The 19,776-nt window shown below is 34.3% G+C and overlaps 1 protein-coding gene across 1 annotated transcript in view; it reads right to left on the reverse strand.

The window, feature by feature from the left end:
* LOC115215408 (dynein heavy chain 5, axonemal-like) overlaps positions 1–19,776 on the reverse strand; it is a 401,219-nt gene that overhangs the window by 358,889 nt on the left and 22,554 nt on the right. The window contains exons 3-5 of the mRNA XM_036505929.1: positions 19,417–19,506; positions 3,904–3,936; positions 1,359–1,421 (exon numbers count right to left, since the gene is read on the reverse strand). Coding sequence (XP_036361822.1) covers positions 1,359–1,421; positions 3,904–3,936; positions 19,417–19,506 — 186 coding nt within the window. The remainder of the gene's footprint in view (positions 1–1,358; positions 1,422–3,903; positions 3,937–19,416; positions 19,507–19,776) is intronic.

A 19,776-nucleotide genomic window follows, 5' to 3' on the forward strand; every position in this document is an offset into this window, starting at 1 on the left:
TAGACAGCAATTATAATAAAACTGACTAAACACTTTGTTTTCAATACAGCATAATACTAAAGAAAAAGCATGTACAGTATATGTAGGAGAATATTTTTCTGGAGTCTGATAGCTCTAACTGATGGACTTTATACATGAGTGCACATTATATATTAATAAATACTGTGCTATAATGTATTGCATGATATACATTGATTTTTTTGCATTAGTCTGAAGGATTTTCTGTAATTTCATTGGGGTTATAAATATTCTTATGTTGTTAAAAATAAGGATAGTTTTATAAATTATAAGAATTGCATATCTGTTCAAATGAACAGATAAAAACAATAAGTTTTGTGCATAAAGAGTTTGACTTAGTATTTAACAGTAAAATTTGATCTTGACCAATAGATTGAGACCAGGAAGTCGTAGATGTGAAGGTGCATGTTATCCACAGAAAAGCATGGGTCACAACAGTATGTAAACATATAGGCACTTGGATCAACATAACTGAAAACATTTTTGCTTATTACATTTTTCTCTGGTTCACTGATGAATTAACGAAAGCTATAAAAATTTAATTACAGAATAATGAAACTATATAAAAACACTACAATAATAATTACAAAACACTTAATGATTTACATGTAATTATCATTATTCCAAAACATCTTTTATCACAATATTCAGGAAAAAACTGAGTTGTATAAAGATTTCTTGATTTCTGTTGCTATTGTTCTTATTTCTCATTCTGCTTAAAGCAACATAAAACTAATTTTACTCCAACTCACTCATATTTTAATTATCACACTAATACTAATTCTTTGCCTGTGTGCCAGTCAGGGCAATGTAATAAATGCCTCATCCTTGCATACACTTTCATTTTACTTCTCTTACCAACACTCATTTCCATTTGTTGTTCAACAGCCACCTACTTCTACACTATCTAATTAATACAACAACAAATAAATAAACATATCTAATTATCAAATGAGGGGGTGTTGAAAAGTTCCTTGCATTGGGTAAAAGAAAACACAGGAAAATCACTTAATTATGATTTTATTCCCCTTCTCAGATTCACACACTTATTGCAGTGATTCTTCAGTATTTCTAAACTTTGAAAAAGAAATCAGAAGGTTGGGCCTCTAACTAAGCCTTTCACAATACCCTTAAAGCCAGAAAATTTTCAGCCACCCCACTCATATATGCATGATGTTACAGTTTTCAGTGTGTTTGTATTAGTCAGGAATGCTGCAAAGCCTTTTGTCCAGCATGCTAACAATTCTGCTACCTTGCCACCCAGATGTTTCAATATATTTCAGTAAAAATTGTTCTGATTACATATTTTTTAATGATTGTTAGATGGTTAAGTAACTTACTTTCTCATCACTGAGAACAAACTCTTCCACAACATTTACTTCAATCTTGAGAGCATCAGATACCTATGGCAATCAGACAAAAAAATATTTTAATGTTTATATGCAACCAGCATATTATACATATACAATGCTATCAACTATTACAATATCTCAGGACAATGACCTTAACATAATGTTTTTTTTTTTATTAGCTTTATCGGATTATTGACTGGGATAAAATTTCCTCATAAATTGTTTTTATTATTCAGGGTGTACTAAAGTCTTCTTGGCACTTTATAATGGACTTTCCAATATTAATCCAATCAGAAAGAAGATAACATGATTTGTTTCTTATTTATCTTCTCCTGTAGCTTATCACATGTGCGTTACTCACTGACTGTTCCAATACAGCTTGAACTTCATGTCATTAGCCATTAATCTGCTGCAGCAAATATGCAGTTACTTCAATAAACCAGGAAATGTGAAAAACATAAAAAAATTTAATCAAAACAATTCATATGGGAATAAGAAACAGAAAAATCTCTAGGCCAAAAACTTGTGACCAAAATCATAAATACACACACACACACACACACACACTCCCCACCATGAAAGAAATCAATACCAGAATCAGCTCAGATGTCAAAGGAACTTTACATTTTGCATTTCATTTGGCATGTATCTTAATGTTTCATGTGTCACAAACAAATGAATTATAACTCATTAATATTTCAATCAGAAGTTTTGACGCTTATTTTAAATACTCAATAAAATCTTCTTTCAGTGTTTAGCTACCATAGAATTTTGATAAGGAATCATCATGAATAACAAAATGATACTTTCTTAAAATTAAGCATAAAAGCTGAGGCATTTAGGTTTACTTATCCTACACAAAATGTAATATATACAACTTCAGCTAACAAATTTTTGCTTATTCTTACCCATCATGTTGGTGCTATGTAAAATGCACCCAGTACACTTTGTAAAGTGGTTGGCATTTGGATGGGCATCCAGTCATAGAAACCATGTCAAAACATACAATTGGAGTCTGCTGCAGCTCTCTGGTTTGTCAGCTTTTGTCAAACCATCCAACCCATGTTAGCATGGAAAATATGGGTGTTGAAGGATGATGATGATTCTGAAAATTAAAAGTCTTAAAGACCAAAGTTATATCACCACAAAATCATTTCTTTTAGGGTTATAAGACCCATTTGTGCAAGTGGAGTATAACAGTTAAATTAACACTAGTAGGATTTTTTATGGTGTTGATCACATACATGCAAAAGAATATGAAGCTGATATCAAATAGTGGCCAAATGATTAAAAATGTCCCGAGTTCATATCTCACATACTATGAGATCTAAATGTGGAGGCACAATGGCCCAGTGGTTAGGGCAGTGGACTCGCGGTCGGAGGATCACGGCTTCGATTTGCAGACTGGGTGTTGTGTGTGTTCATTGAGTGAAAACACCTAAAAGCTCCACGAAGCTCTGGCAGGCGGTGGGGGTAACCCCTGTTGTACTCTTTTGCCACAACTTTCTCTCACTCTCACTTCCTGTTTCTTGAGTAACACTGCGATGGACTGGCATCCCATCCAGCTGGTGGGGAACACATACGCCACAGAAACCAGGACCATGAGCCTGGCTAGGCTTGAAAAGGGCGAAAAGAAAAAAGAATGAGATCTAAATCCAATTACGTTATTCACTTTATGTCAATCTGGTTAAATGTAACTAATTATCATTTGTGAGAATTACCATGTGAAAATTACTATTTCAACAGGTGAGTAATCTATAAGTAGCCAAACTTATACAGCTTAAAAGTACAAAAGCAATCCATATGCTCATTATCATCATTTAACGTTTGTTTTCCATGCTGGTATGGGTTGAATGGTTTCACAGAAGCTGGCAAGCTGGGGAGCTGCACCAGGCTCCATTTGTCTGTCTTGGCATGGTTTCTGCAGCTGAATGCCCCTCCTAATGCTAATGATTTTACTGAATGTACCGGGTGCATTTTTATGTAGTAGCAGCATGGAAGCTTTTTATGTGGTGCCAGCATGGATGGTTTTCACATAGTGCAAGCATGGGTGCTTTTTATGTGGCACCAGCATAGATGCTTTATATGTGGTACCAGCATTGTCACTTGGGCAAAATCACAACCATAGTTTCAGATTGGTTAAAGAGTTTTGAGTTAAAGCGGTTAGATTATATATACTTATTTTAATATTTGAAACAAAATATATACATTTTCTGTTGAATTATAACTTAACAAATTACACTGTTATCAGATTTTTGTTTCTTGGACATCTAACATTTATCTATTGCATTACAGCAACATAGCATTTAAAATTTGCTGAAATCTTGTCCATTTCAAAGTCCTAATAGCCGAGTTTTGAAATTAGAGAAATACACCTGATATAAGTATTGTATTTGTTATGTCTGATGCCACTTTCAGAAAATTTAGCTCTGGATAATGTTTATTACTGTTATAAACATAAGGAAATAAATCAAGTTAGACTATATATAGTAGCAAAAATGAGATAGAAGGTTGTGACAGAAAGAATTCTTACCAATCTGAAGAGGACCTGATGCCGGCGGTCAAGCTACAAAGAGAAAAACAAGACAATGATATGTGTGTATAATGAAATAAGAATAGCATATGTGTGCATTAGTGTGCATATTTATGGGCAGAGATATGGTCAAATGATCAAGAAGGTCACTTTGCAAACATGAAATAATGGGTTCAGTTACAATGTGTAACACTTGGGCAAAATCACAATCATATGCACAAGCGTAACTGCATGGTAAAAAGTTTGTTTCCTGACCATATAGTTCCAGGTGCAGTCCCACTGTGTGTCATCTTGTCTTCAACTATAGCCTTGGGCTGACCAAAGCCTTATTTAGTAGATGGACACTGAAAAAAGCCTGTCATATATATATATATAAAATTAGTAATAATATACATATGTATATAATTATATTAATGAATCAGGGGTGAAAACGATCAAACTCCAACATGCTTGAAGTACTGAGACATTAAAAAGCTAATGTCTCAGCACATCAAGCATGTTGGAATTAGGTTATTTTCACTCTTGCTCCCTTAATATAATTATATACATATGTATATTATTATTAGTTTAATGTATAAATCACCTATAAATTTTTATAGCATGCTGACTGCCTGATAAAAATCATTAGCGTGATTTTTATCCTTACATTCTATTATGAATTAATATATATATATATGTACTTGGGAGATGATTTTTTTCTCAAAATGTTAAGATCGTAAAAAGAACCTTTTAAGAAAGTAGAAAGACACTAACCTTTGGGAAGAGATTTCACAAGTGTGTTGGTTTTTGCTTTTATAGATGTGCAAGCCATTTCAGTATTTAACATTTTCAAGCACATGTTATTACATATAGCGAAAATTGTTTTCACTAAAATTGTTGTTGATTATTGTCAACAACAATTTTAGTGAAAACAACTTTTTCTATGTGTAATAACATGTGCTTGAAAATGTTAAATACTGAAAGGGATTGCACATCTACAAAAGTAAATGCCAACATATTTTGTGAAATCTCTTCTCAAAGGTTAGTGACTTTCTACTTTCTAAAAAGGTTCTTTTCTTGATCTTAACTCTTTGAGAAAAAATCTTCTCTCCAAATATTATAACTGTATCAAGGAATTTCCAAAGCACTCCATATATATATATATATATATATATATATATAGGAGGTTATGAGAGGTAGTGGTGTCAGTGAGACCCAAAGGTGTCAGGTAATGCTGAATAAGTGCTATGGATAGACCATAGTTAAGTTCCAGGTTTGGTGATTATGCAAATAAGGGGTCCAACTTAGGTCATATATCAATGTGTGTGTATATAAAAAATTTTTTTCTGTAATGGGATAAAAAAACCAAGGCTGTGTAGATTTTAGAACATTTATAAATAGAAGGTTCTTCTATTGGATATCGATGTTTCATCATTTCTGTGACTTGTCAATATCGCATATTGACAAATCACAAAAATAATGAATTATTGATGTCCATTGCTTCTGAATGGTACCTGATGTGAGTTTACTTGCTTGTTTATGACTTGCAGATGTTCTAACACCATCGAATGAAGAGAATATATTCTTTAATGCCTATAAGCACAGTCTGACCACAAACTAGCAAAACACATAACTCCTATATATGTGTTTGATATTATATATATGTATTTGTTTGTCTCTTTGTTTGTGTTTGTCCCCCACCACTGCTTGGCAACTGGTGTTGGTTTGTTTATGTCTCTGTAACTTAGCAGTTCAGAAAAAGAGGTCAATTCTTCCAACTAAAATATTCTTCAAGGCGGTGCCCCAGCATGGCCGCAGTCTAATGACTGAAACAAATAAAAGGCAAAAGGTAAAAGATAGTTTCATATTGGCTCAAGAGTTGTGAGCTAAAAGGATTAAACTGAAAGTATGTAAGACCAGCAGATTTACTGTACCGAAAATACAAAGGACTAGCTTTGACATATGGTACCATACTAATTATGACTGAGGATTATGTGGCTTAGTATACTTTGCCATGTACACTTTCATTCACTTAGCATTTCAACTAACTGAAAACAAATGGAATATTCATTCATCAAATCTGACATGTAAACCATAATCATTATGCATACTTATGTAAATATAGATATACAAACATTTGCCAGCACAAGAACACAAAAAAACATGTGCATATGTGGCTATATGTACTGTACATCTACAAATAGACATATCTAACTATATAAATTCATGCATATATATAAAAAATTTTGCAATATGTTTTGCCCAGGAACAGCAAGAAGTCTTGTATTGTGAATGAATCTATGTGTGCTTTTGTGTATCTGTGAATGCAGATACCTCCACACATCTATATCCATTTGTATATATATTTGTGCATGTATATATATATATATATATATATTTATATATTTATGTACACAGAGAGATGCTATATTGCTATGTACACATACACAAAAACACAAACGCACACATATAGGTATGCATGCATGTGTGTGTGTGTTTAGGAAAAGCTCTTCACAAACAAATGGTAAATGAAAACAAATTCTGGATGTTATACTTTAAATACATAATAGCTTATTGACTTCAATCATGAGAAGTATAAGTTCATCTCTAAAATTTAGAAAAAATTAACATAAAAGGACCTGCTCTGTGCAAATATCTAAATATAGATATATTCTTGGCAAGACAGCTTAACCTTCATTGCACTCATTAAATTTTGTTGGTGATGTAACATGCAAATCATATGCAGATTAGCTCTCACAGCCTCAATTCTGTTAGCTTGTAACAATAGAATGTGTGAACTACATCATATGAAATACAGAGAATTCAGAATACCACCCACTATCAGAAATGAGTTATCTCTTAAGGCAGCAAACTGGCAGAAATGTTAGCATGCCGGGTAAAATGCTTAGTAGTATTTCATCTGCTATTACGTTCTGAGTTCAAATTCCACTGAGGTCAACTTTGCTTTTCATCCTTTTGGGGTCGATAAATTAAGTATCAGTTATGCACCGGGATTGATGTAATCAACTTAATCCGTTTGTCTGCCCTTGTTTATCCCATCTATGTTTAGCCCCTTGTGGGCAATAAAGAAATAAGAAATGAGTTATCTCACTTCCTGTGTCACAAGTTCACATGTATAGAACCAAGAATACTTTGTTCCCATGCAGTAAGAGTTAAGAAAACATGGATTATGGACCACTGCTCAACAAACTACTGTCCAATTAAAGTAATATCTTCTTTTTCATATTGAAAAACATGGAGAGGTATGGTGTTTGTAAAACATCATTCACTCAGCTTTGGAGGCTTCTCGCTGAAGCAGTTCATCTCTTAACCCTTTCGTTACCAACCCGGCCGAAACTGGCTCTGGCTCTGTAGTACAAATATCTTGTTTTCATAAGTTTTGAATTAAAATCTTCCACCAAACCTTAGTCACAATTTATGTTCCTAACACTAGCATAATGATAACTAATTTATTTTCCTAAATTCTTTGTTATATTTAAAATTGATTGAAAGAAACACAGAGCGTCTCAAAATAAATACAGTAACAAAAGGGTTAAGATATTTACACTCTTTTTATTGACACATTTTCCTAACTTCTCTTTTCCAAGATCACAGACTTTGATCAGTTCATTTTACTTTTTATTACCGCACCACTTCTATGTGACAGTATGAGATTTAAGAGATAAAGCAATGACATGTATATTACCATTGCTCAAATAAAGGATTAATAAAGAAGGCAATTTCTAAGTCCCTTTCACTCAGTCCTTTCTTTTATTTTTAAATATAGCCATTTTGTCCTTTAATATTGTCTAACTGGGTTTAGAAGAGATTAGCATGGTTGTTGTTGTTGTTACCTTAGTGAGCAAACCTATGATCAACGACAATCCAAACATGACCATGCCATCTAGGATGACACTACCTAATGTGTCTTTTCGTTATTTAAAACTTTTAATATCAGCCCATCTGACACTACTCATCTGAAAATATTCATATTCAAATTAAAATCTCAATCAAAAGGTTATAACTATATGTGATATCAGAATTCCACTGGTCAATATCAATGTAATATATACTAATATATAAAGTTATATATTTTACAACACCTCTCCAAAACCATGATCATAATGCGAATTAACTGAAATATGTGGGAGTTTACTCATTAGAAATATAGTGACAAGTGAGCAGTCACTATATTTCTACAGTTGAACACTGTAGTCAATGTAATCAATTTACCCCCACCCCCACCCAAATTACTGGCTTTATGCCAAAATTTGAAATCAGTATCAATGCTTTAGGATATATTTCAGAGAACATGTTACTCAGAGCTACTAACCACCATATAAAACAATAGTTAAGTTAGTGCTACCATAATTAATGCAACAAGCATTCAAAAGCAAATTAGAAATATTTATTCATTGAAGAAAAGAAACTTATCCAGAAGCTAGTATCATTTTTCTTATTTCCAAAACTACAAGAGACAACTTTAAAGAGGTTTCGATTTTATTCACCCTCTTCAGTAAACAGTAACTTTTACCATAACTAGTTAGAGATGAAAGAATCATGAAATGGATGCACAATATTGTAGATGGGTAGGATGGAGATTAACATATTCTAAGAAACTATGAGTATATTTTGGAAAGCTATGCTGACCTCAGGAACTATATAAAGTGAAAACACTTCAGTGGTAACCTAACAATTTCTCACACATACTAGGCTACAACATTTTTTTATGGTTGTAAAATACCATGCATAATATACACTTTTATCTACTGAAAATGAGATTAAAATTAGAGGTATGTATGTAATACAAAGTTTAGGTTCCAGCATTTAATTCCTTCTATTTTTATAAAGAAAAAACAGAATAAGGTGATAAAGTTTTATTGTGTTTTGTTTTTCAGATTGTTTTATTATTATATTTAAATATATTTAAAGAGATTTTATATAAGATGAAATATTTGTTTAAAATTCTGACACAAGGCTAGTAACTTTAGGGAAGGGGTTAAGCTGCTTATATTGCCCCCCCCTCCCCCAGTTCTCAACTGGTACTTATCATATTGAGCTTGAAAGCATAAAAGGCAATTTGAACTCAGAATGTAAAGATGGATAAAATGTCTGTCACTAAGCATTTTACCTGGCACAGTAATGATTCTGCAGCTTATCAACTTATATATATAAAATGAAATATTGATTTCAAATTTTGATATAAGGCCAACAAGTTCAGTGGAAGGGACTAGTGGATTACATCAACACCAGTACTCAACTGGTACTTATTTTACCAACCCTGGAAGAATGAAAGGTAAAGTCAACCTTGGTGGAATATGAACTCAGAATGTAAAGAGCAAAATTGCTGCTAAACATTTTTCCCAGCTTGCTAACGATTCTGCCAGCTTACTGCCTTATATATAAAATGAAATACTAAATACTAATAAATTATAGCAGGTTATTAATTCATGAAACAGTTATGCAACACTGCATGTTGCAGATGGATTATAGGTATTTAAAACAATTTAGGCACCGTCTTTAAGATGCTGACATGGTCCATTATTCATGGACTGTTACGGTAACATTCATCCTGCAAGAAACATTTAATACTCTGGGTAAATGTTTCAGTCTATAGATTAGCTAGAGATATTGTCATTATAAATGACCGACAAAGGAAATACAATAAAACATTAAAGATTATCAATCAACCACATCATTCACTGATAAAACAGAGGAAATAGAGAAAAGACTATTTTAATTAGCTTTTAATAATTTACAGCTAAGGCTGTCTTTGCCCATCATTTGTAACAAGAGTATTAATTTTATTATGAATAATAAATATTATTTTCTGAAATTCATTTTAAATTGTACATTATGCAGGCTGCCTTTGATTGCTTCTCAAACCAAAGAAATCTATTCCAAATGCGCTTATGATGAATCAGATATTTCAGGGAAATTTTGCAATTTATGATTTAATATACACTCCTCAAACAGAATAATCAATCATTTTAACTGCGATATGTTGAATAAATTATATTTTATGTCGTTTTAATAAATAAGTAGTTCATAACTATAACTTCAACATCAATTGAAATGTAGCACAATGAATGATTACTATATTCAGTAAGGTTACACTGATTATATGCTATTGCTTTGGTTTTCTGGCAACTTTACAACTCTCATTCTTTTCTCCTATCAATTTAAAACATCTCTATGATCATATAATAACAGTTAAATAGTTTATGGTTTAAAACAAAAGGTGAATTCTCTTGATATATGTGCTATTATAGTTGCAAAGAACATTTTTTACTCAAAAAATATTCTTTATGCAAAATATTCCATTGATGACAGACTTTTCTACATAAAATGACAGTCAACAGAAGAACCTGTTTGCTTGACCTACTAGACCAGTGGTCATCAACCATTTTTTAAAAATATTTTGCCTATGTACCCCTTTGATTCCTATTTTACTCTTTGATGATTATAAAATCCTCTTTTGCTCTTTTACTTGTTTCAGTCATTTGACTGTGGCCATGCTGGAGCACTGCCTTCAGTCGAGCAAATCGACCCCAGGACTTATTCTTTGTAAGCCTAGTACTTTTTCTATTGGTCTCTTTTGCCAAACCGCTAAGTTACAGGGATGTAAACACACTAGCATCGGTTGTCAAGCGATGTTGGGGGGACAAACACAGACACACAGACACATACATATATACGACTGGCTTTTTCAGTTTCCGTCTACCAAAACCACTCACAAGGCTTTGGTCAGCTCGAGGCTATAGTAGAAGACACTTGCCCAAGGTGCTACGCAGTGGGACTGAACCTGGAACCATGTGGCTGGTAAGCAAGCTACTTACTACACAGCCCCTCTTATGCCTATAAAGCAACTGCTGCACCAGTTATATTTTTATAATTAAATATTATTAGGAATCGTATAAAAAATTGTTGAAAGATTTTGTATATTGTAGGAGCATAACCAATTTATTGCACATAAGCTTTAACTGTAAAAATCTTATGTGTATCCCCAAGGGTGATGTGGACGCCATTTGAGAACCACTATACAAGAATTAGCAGCCAAATCGCCCTCAGATTGCTAACAAGGAACACATCGGTTAATGTAATCCTTCACATGCAAAAAAGATGGGATGGTCACAGTTGTATGTATGTATGTATGTATGTATGTATGCATGTACGCATGTACACATGTACATATGTATGTATGTATGTGTGTGTGTATGTGCGTGCGTGTATATATATATATGTATATATATATATATACACACACACGTGTATACAATTGGCTTCTTTCAGTTTCTATTATCTACCAAATTCACTCTCACTAGGTCAGCCCATGGCTATAGTAGTAGACATTTGCCCAAGGTGTCATGCAGTGAGACAGAACCCCAAACCAGATGTTTGGGAAACAGACTTCTTAACCATTCTGCTATGCCTATAAGTCTTCAGATTTTGATTGATGGATTTTTTAGATTTTTAAGTTTCTTCATGTTATTTTGTTTTTCTTTTTTTTCAACAAGTGTACATTGATACACATCATAAAGAAAAATTGTTGAGGATTTACGATTAACTAGCATATGTCAACCCTATAAAAAACTGAATTTATAAGTAATGATTGTAATACTTCTGCAGGCCTGTCAACTCTAAAACAACCAAACAACTGAAGAACAGCTAGCAATATTTCCAATATTGGTGAGCTGGTAGAATAATTAACATACCAGACAAAATGCTTAGCGACATTTCATCCATGTTTATATTCTGAGTTCAAATTCCGTTAAGATTGACTTTGCCTTTCATCCTTTCAAGGTCAATATATAAGTACCGGTTGAGCAGAAGGGTCAATGTAATCGATGTACCTCTTCCCCAAAACTTCAGGCCTTTTGCCTATAGTAGAAACGAATGTTTATATTGAATAAGGTGGTGAGCTGGCAGAACTGTTAGCATGCCAGGCAAAATGTTTAGTGATATTTCATCTGTCTTCACATTTGAGTTCAGATTCCACTGTGGCTGACTTTGCCTTTCATCCTTTTGAGGTCAATAAACTAAGTATCAGTTGAACACTGGGGTCGATGTAATTGACTCACACCCTCCCCTGAACTTGCTGTCCTTGTGCCAGAATTTGACTCCAATATTTCCAATACATAATATTTGAGATGTCATTTTGGAACATGAAAAAATCATGAACCAAGAGAGGGAGATTCTTTATTTCAGTTGCTCAAATTATTAGAAATGATTATCAAGCATTCTTTTATTTACTCCTCTGCCCAATCTGTATAAAGTTACTAGAGGTTAAAAGATTAAAAATAATCTACATTATTTACATTTGACAGATATTTCTCTTCATCTTGTTTGTTGTTAATACATTTCGGCTGACATACTCTCCAGCCTTCATCAGGTGCCTTGGGGAAATTTCGAACCTGGGTTCTCATTCCTAAGGTATTTTTCAATGTTATTATTATCATTATTATTATTATTATTATTCAGTAGTTTTATTTTTATAGCGTGCTTTCACTTCACTACCGAGCGCAGCTCTGTGTGCCTTGGGTATGTGCTGTGATTTGTTGTGATGCTCTGATGGTTATTGTATGGAAAGTGTTCTGCGTAGGATGTGTGCAGTGCCTAGTAGTGCAATTTTCTGTATGTTATATGTGTTTGTAAGTCCTGGTGTTTTTGTTATGTATTTGTCTGAATATTTTTTTATCATGCCTAATGCACCTACTATGATAGGATTGTTTCTGTTTTCAGGTTCCACATTCTAGTTATCTCTATTTCCAGGTCTTTGTATTTTGAGAGTTTCTCCATTTCTTTTAGAGACACGTTGTCATCTGCCGGTATTGATACATCAATTAGAAAGCATTTTTTTCCTTCATGATCTCTGACAACTATATCTGGTCTGTTGGCCTTAATTTCTCTATCTGTGTGTATCGGCATATCCCAGAGTATGGTTGCTTTCTCGTTTTCTGTGACCTTTTCTGGTGTGTGCCTATACCATCTTTTTTCTGTTGTTATTCCATAATGTTGGCATAGCTTCCAATGTATGTAGGTTCCAACTCTGTCATGTCTGTGAATATATTCCTTCTTAGCCAGGACTGGGCAGCTAGAAATAATATGATTTATTGTTTCTTGTCCATCTCCACATATTCTGCAGTTACTTGTAATATTTCTTTTTCATTACATGTTTTGGTAATTTCTGGTGGGGAGGCTTTGGTCTTGTGCTGCAATTAAAAATCCCTCTGTTCTGCTTTGAGTCCTGAGCTTCTCAACCATTGCTGGGATTTTCTTTGTCTATTTCTTTTGCGTTTAGTTTAGTGCACTATTTACCATGAAGGGGCTTTTCTTGCCATCGTTTTATCATGGCTCGTTGCTGTTCTATTTTTAGTTTGGATTTCATTTGTTTTATAGCTTTTGTTGTTTCTTCATCATCTTCTTCTTCTTCTTTGTGTTTATTAGGTGGTATGATTTCTTGTTTGTATTTGTCAGCTTCCTTAAATACTGAGAACAGTTTTTTGTTTTGCTCGTGTTTTGCTGCTATCTGGATCAGTTTTCCTTCCTTCTGAAGTAGGTATTTTTGCAGTCCTATGGTGGTTATTTTATAGTAGTTTTCCAGCTGTATAAGGCCTCCACCTTCTATACGTTGTATATATAGTCTTTCTATGTCAGATTTTGGGTGATGCATCCTAGATCCTGTCAGTATTTTTCTTGTTTTCCTATCTATTTTGGACAGTTCATTTCGTGTCCAGTTAAGGATATTGTAGCTGTAACTTATAACTGGGACAGCTAAAGTGTTGATACCTATTATCTTGTTTTTAGCATTGAGCTCTGTTTTTAGTATTGATCTAACTCGTCTATAATATTCTTTTTTTATTTTCTCTTTCATTTGTGTGTGTTGTCTTATCTAGTTCATGGATTCCTAAGTATTTGTAAGTTTGGCTGTGGTCTAATTCTTTTATTTCATTGGTTTTATCTAGTGTGATGTTGTTACTCTTAACTAGTTTTCCTCTTTTCATGGTTACTTTGGCGCATTTTCTAATCCAATTTCATATCTATTTCTTGGTAAATCCATGAACTGTCTTTAATAGTGTTTCCAGCTGTTTGTCATTTGCAGCGTATAGTTTTAGGTCATCCATATATAAAGGTGGCTGATCGTTTTGCCGTAACATTTATATCCGCATCCAGTTCTATTTAGCATATCAGATAGAGGTGACAGTGCCAAGCAGAAAAGGAGTGGAGAGAGCGTGTCTCCCTGGAATATTCCTCTCTAATGGGGATGTCTTGGTTTTCATGAGTCCCTCTTTTGTTTGGAGGTGTAGGACTGTTTGCCATTTATTCATAGAGTGCTCTATGAATTTTATGATGTTGGTGCTACTACTTTGTTAATGGCTAGTGTTTCGAGGATCCATGTGTGGGGGATGCTATCAAACGCCTTTTTGTAGTCAATCCAGGCCATACTGAGGCCTTTCTTCTTCTTTCTGTGGCTGTCTTCAGTTACGGCTTATTAATCATTAGTTGATCTTTACAGCCATATGAGCCCTTGCGGCATCCTTTTCTTGCTCTTCTGCTCTTGGGAACAGTTTGTTTTCGTCCAGGTGCTTGTTCAGCCTTTGCGATATTACTGCAGTAAATGCCTTGAACATAGTAGGGAGGCAGGTTATTGGTCTGTAGTTTTCTGGTTTTGTTGTTTCATTTGATTTGGGAATTAAGATGTTTTCCCCTTCGTGAGCCATTCAGGCATTGTCTCGGCTCTGCTAGTATGCTGTTAAAGTTTTCAGCCAGCTTTTTGTGCATTCCTGTTTGATATTTCAACCAGAAGTGGGGATCTTGTCATGCTCAGGTGCCTTCCAGTTGCTTAGTTTTTTTTGCAGTGCTTGGGTGACCTCTTCAGTTGTTATGGGGGTCCAAAGTTGTTCAGATGCCGAGTTTGTTATTTTCATACTCCTTTTTTTGGCTGTTCGTTCGCCCGACCATATTCTCTCCAGAATTCTTCCAATTCTTCTGCCGTTGGTGCTGCAGTGACTTGTATTTTATTTTTGCCGCAGTTCTTGGTAGAACTTTTTGGGGTCGGAGTGAACTTTTTGTTCTGTTCAAAGAAGCGTTGCGTTTCTCGTACCGGCGGATCCTTTGAGCTTGGCAAGGATATCTTGCTTCAGCTTTTCTTTATCTCCGGCAAATCTTTTTCTGTGATGTTTATTTGCGGAGCATTTTGTTTCTCTTTTTGTGTTGCTTAGTAGCGTTGCTTGTTTGCTGATTTCATTAGAAATCGACAGGTCTTTTCTAATTTTTTTTATTTTGTTTTGGATGTATTTATCCACAGGGTTGTTTGGGTGGTGGTACTCCTTATTATTATTATTATTATTATTATATTATTATTATTATTATTATTGTTATTATATTATTATTATTATTATTATTATTATCATTATAATCACATTATTATTATTATCATTATTATTATTATTATTATTATTATTATTATTATTATTATTATTATTATCATTATTATTATTATTCAGGTCACTGCCTGCAATCGAACTCAGAATCTTGGGGTTATTAGTCTGCACTCTTAACCCCAAGATTCCAAGTTCGATTCCAGGCAGTGACCTGAATAATAATAATAATAATAATAATAATAATAGTAATAATAATAACATCGAAAACTACCTTAGGAATGAGAAATCAAGTTCAAAATTTCCCCAAGACACCTGATGAAGGCGAAACGTTATATTAACGTCAAACAAGATGAGGACAAATATCCTCAAATGTAAATAATGTAAATAATGTATATAATTCGTCTTCTCTTAAATATAGAACTGTATTAAAAATAATCTGTTACTATATTGCATAATCAAGTTATAGTATCTACTTTGAGGTGTTACATGAACAGATTTCAATACTAAAAATCGTAAATAAGTGCTAGCTAGAAGACTTTGTTTTAATAAAATTATGTCTTTTGTACAATGATAGTAAAACTGGAAATTACATCACCAGACATTTCCAACCATTATATAAGCTACGTAGCCTGTCTGTCTATCTCTCTTACACACATACACTACTGTTTTTACTTTTTCCTTTAAAAATTAGGAGAATGTTAAGCATGTTTGTGTTGGCATTTGCTGCAGTTGATATCAACAAGTTTCAAATATTGTAGTTGATGTTTAACCCCCTCTAAGTTAGCTTTGACTAAAGATATTCCAGCCATGACTATCTTATCTACTTGAACATCTTGGACTACACTATTCACTGTGTATTCTTTACCCTTTAGCATTCAGATTATTCTGCCAAATGTAAAGCTTTTTCATTCAAATTATTTTTTAATTAATCCTGCATTATCTCAGTTTTGAAACTTTGATGATGTGATTGTATATTTTATAATGGCATTGAAGGGTAGGCATGATAGGCTGGATCTGGCTGGCCAAACATAAAACATGTAGCATATTTGGGTCGGATATGGTAAGTTTAAATGCTAAAAGATTAATCAGACGGTAAGGAGTAATCTGAGGGTGGTTCCTCTGCTATTTTAGAATAGAAGTAAGGGCTTTATACTTCCTTGTTGATGCCTGTAGTTTTCAGTGAAAAAAATCATATAAAATAGCAGAATGGTTCTGATAGCTCAATTTTGGAAGAAGTCTGTTCACTCTATTACAAGGTTCTCTTGTGATTAGAGACATTTGAACTCAATAAAGTAAAATCAAAAAGTATGTAGTATTATCAAAGATAATGGTTGCATCTCCATAACTTAGCAGTTTAGCAAAAGAGACTAGTAGAATAAGTACCAGGGCTTACTCTTTACTCTTTTTACTCTTTTACTTGTTTCAGTCATTTGACTGTGGCCATGCTGGAACACCACCTTTAGTCGAGCAAATCGACCGCAGGACTTATTGTTTGTAAGCCTAGTACTTATTCTATCAGTCTCTTTTGCCGAACCACTAAGTTACAGGGACGTAAACACACCAGCATTGGTTGTCAAGCGATGTTGGGGGGACAAACACAGACACACAAACACACACACACACACATATATATATACATATATACGACGGGATTATTTCTGTTTCCGGCTACCAAATCCACTCACAAGGCTTTGGTTAGCCTGAGGCTATAGTAGAAGGCAGCTGCCCAAGGTGCCATGCAGTGGTACTGAACCCGGAACCATGTGGTTCATAAGCAAGCTACTTACCACACAGCCACTCCTATGCCTAAAAAAAGAAAGTACCAGGGCTGATTTATTCAACTAAAGGCAGTACCCAAGCATGGTCACAGTCTAATTAGTGAAACAAGTAAGCGATAAAAGATATTGCCCCTCATTATATAATTGGCTTATGTAATGACGAAGACAAACAGAACAATATGCTCTAGTTGTTATTGATATATTGACAGAATTTGAACTGACAATCTTTGGTCTTAAGTCATCTTAATAAACTCATAATAAGTAAGTCTAGAGACACCTATATCACCAGGTTGATTTAAGGATCGTTTTATAACCTGTCTATAATTGAACAGCTAAAATATACTGTAACTGCACATCAAAATGTTTATTATGTATATAAGCTCCAAGATATGAGACAAATACATAATAGCAAACAAGTTAGATAATTAATGACATATATTTATAATTTAACATCGATTCAACCATCACTTATTGCATTAATCTTAATAAATCTAATATCTTTCAAAATTCTGATTAATTTCTTTGATTAAAATATCATGCCTACTTTACATAAAATCTTCATCATCTCCACTCTGTTATTATTTTGCTTATTAACATAATATTAATGATATGGTATTTTTATTGTCAGACAGAATTCCTATTAAAGAATGAGGTAATTATTAGTTGCAGCCATTTCAATTGCGTTGCCAATATCTTAGAGAAAGCTAAGGTGGTGAGCTGGCAGAATTGTTAGTACACCGGGTGAAATACTTACCAGTATTTCATCTGTCTTTACATTCTGTGTTCAGTATACTGCCGAGATTGGCTTTGCCTTTCATCCTTTCTGGGTTGATAACATACGTACCAGTTGAACACTGAGAATCGATGTAACTGGCTTATCCCTTACCCCGAACCTACTGACCTTGTACCAAAATTTAAACAAATATCTTTGAGAAAGCTGTGAATGTCACAGTCTTTTCTATATCTCCTTGCTTGTTCGGGGTTTTTGTGTCCCACAAAGATATTGTTTTTCTTTTTGCATTTATTTATATTCATTTATTTACTTGAAGTGCTGACTGGTTTACTTAGCAATACTTCAATGTTTCAAATTGAATCTTTGAAGTTCAGGTATTACCAAATTTGATTTAACTTTTCATCTTTTATTTATACGTGTCTACAGTACATTTGTAGGAGGAAGTCACAGCTTAGCAGTAATTTGTCTGCTGTTATGTTCTGAGTTCAAATTCCACTGAGGTTGACTTTGCCTTTAATCCTTTCGGGGTCGATAAATTAAATACCACTTACGCACTGGGCTTAATGTAATCAACTTAATCCCTTTGTCTGCCTTGTTTGTCCCCTCTCTGTTAGCCCCTTGGGGACAATAAAGAAATAAGATTGTATCCAGACCACTGCAAAGCAATTTTGAGAAAACCAGACTAACCATAGCACATGAGAGACACCAAAGAAGGAGAGACTCATCATCATGACTTCTATCTGATTGAAGCCTACGTATTAATCCCTAGTGCCATAGTGTGCCAGAGCTTGTCATTCTAGGACTGGTTTCATAGTCACTAGGGTAAAAAAACACCTTCTCGGGTCATGCTAACTCATAAGGACCAATTTCCTGGTTTCCATGGCATATATATTCCCCACCTGAACAGAACACTGGATTATTCATTTTTGCCAGCTGAGTGGACACTGGAGCATTGTAAAATGAAGTGTTTTTCTCAAAATCCACAATCTTATATATATATATAACATAAGGGGCATCAGCCATCTGAATGTGGCTAGGGACAGGGCAGGGCGGTGGGGGTGTTACTGATGCATTTAGCCCCAGGCGATCATCAATGTCACCAGGAGGGCTGACACCATCTCGGTGTCCTCTAGCCTGCAAAGGGAGATCATTCCCCGAAGAAGCGAATGCTACATACGGACCAGGTTTCAAGGTATTTGCCTATTATCAACGCATGGTAAGCACCGCTCTCCGACGAATAACTCTCTGTACAGGCTATATTTTTAAGGATTTTCACAGTAAACACATTTACTGATGTAGAAAATCCGTTCGAAAGCAATAATAAATCTCTAAACGAGATATAAACAGTAACTGCTCTATGACATAAGGGGCATCGGCCATCTGAATGTGGCTAGGGACAGAGCAGGGCGATGGGGGTGTTACTGATGCATTTAGCCCCAGGCGATCATCAACGTCACCAGGAGGGCTGACACCGTCTCGGTGTTGGTATGTTTACATCCCTGTAGCGTAGTAGTTTGGCAAAAGAGACTGATATATATGTCTGCATGTATGAGTATGACATTAGAAAATAAATGATATAATCATTTGAATAAGCACGATTGTTTAAGAAAAGTAATTTCGAAATAGACTGTTATAATACCATCATTCGCCGATCTTCTCTTGTTGCTTTTACTAGTTTCTGCATCTCTTTCAAAGCCTCTCCAGAGAGAAGAGTATTCTTCTTGATACCCTGTCGATTAAAGTGTATAAATTTAGAAAAAAATCTTTTCTGGAAACAAAAACAGAAACAATTAGCAATGCAAATGAACAGTCTTTGAACAGTTGACACTTTACAGATGGAACACAGTTAGCATAAACACTTTCCCCACTCTCCTAACACACATAAAGAGAAGTATGCTTACACACTTTGGGAGAGGGAGATTAGGCAGGGAGGGAGGGATTGAAACATAAAACGTCCGATGTCAAATGAGTCAGCATCGATTCAACCAATGCCAAATAG

This window comes from Octopus sinensis, linkage group LG9 (genome assembly GCF_006345805.1).
Source record: "Octopus sinensis linkage group LG9, ASM634580v1, whole genome shotgun sequence".
In the NCBI taxonomy this organism is placed as follows: Eukaryota; Metazoa; Mollusca; class Cephalopoda; order Octopoda; family Octopodidae; genus Octopus; species Octopus sinensis.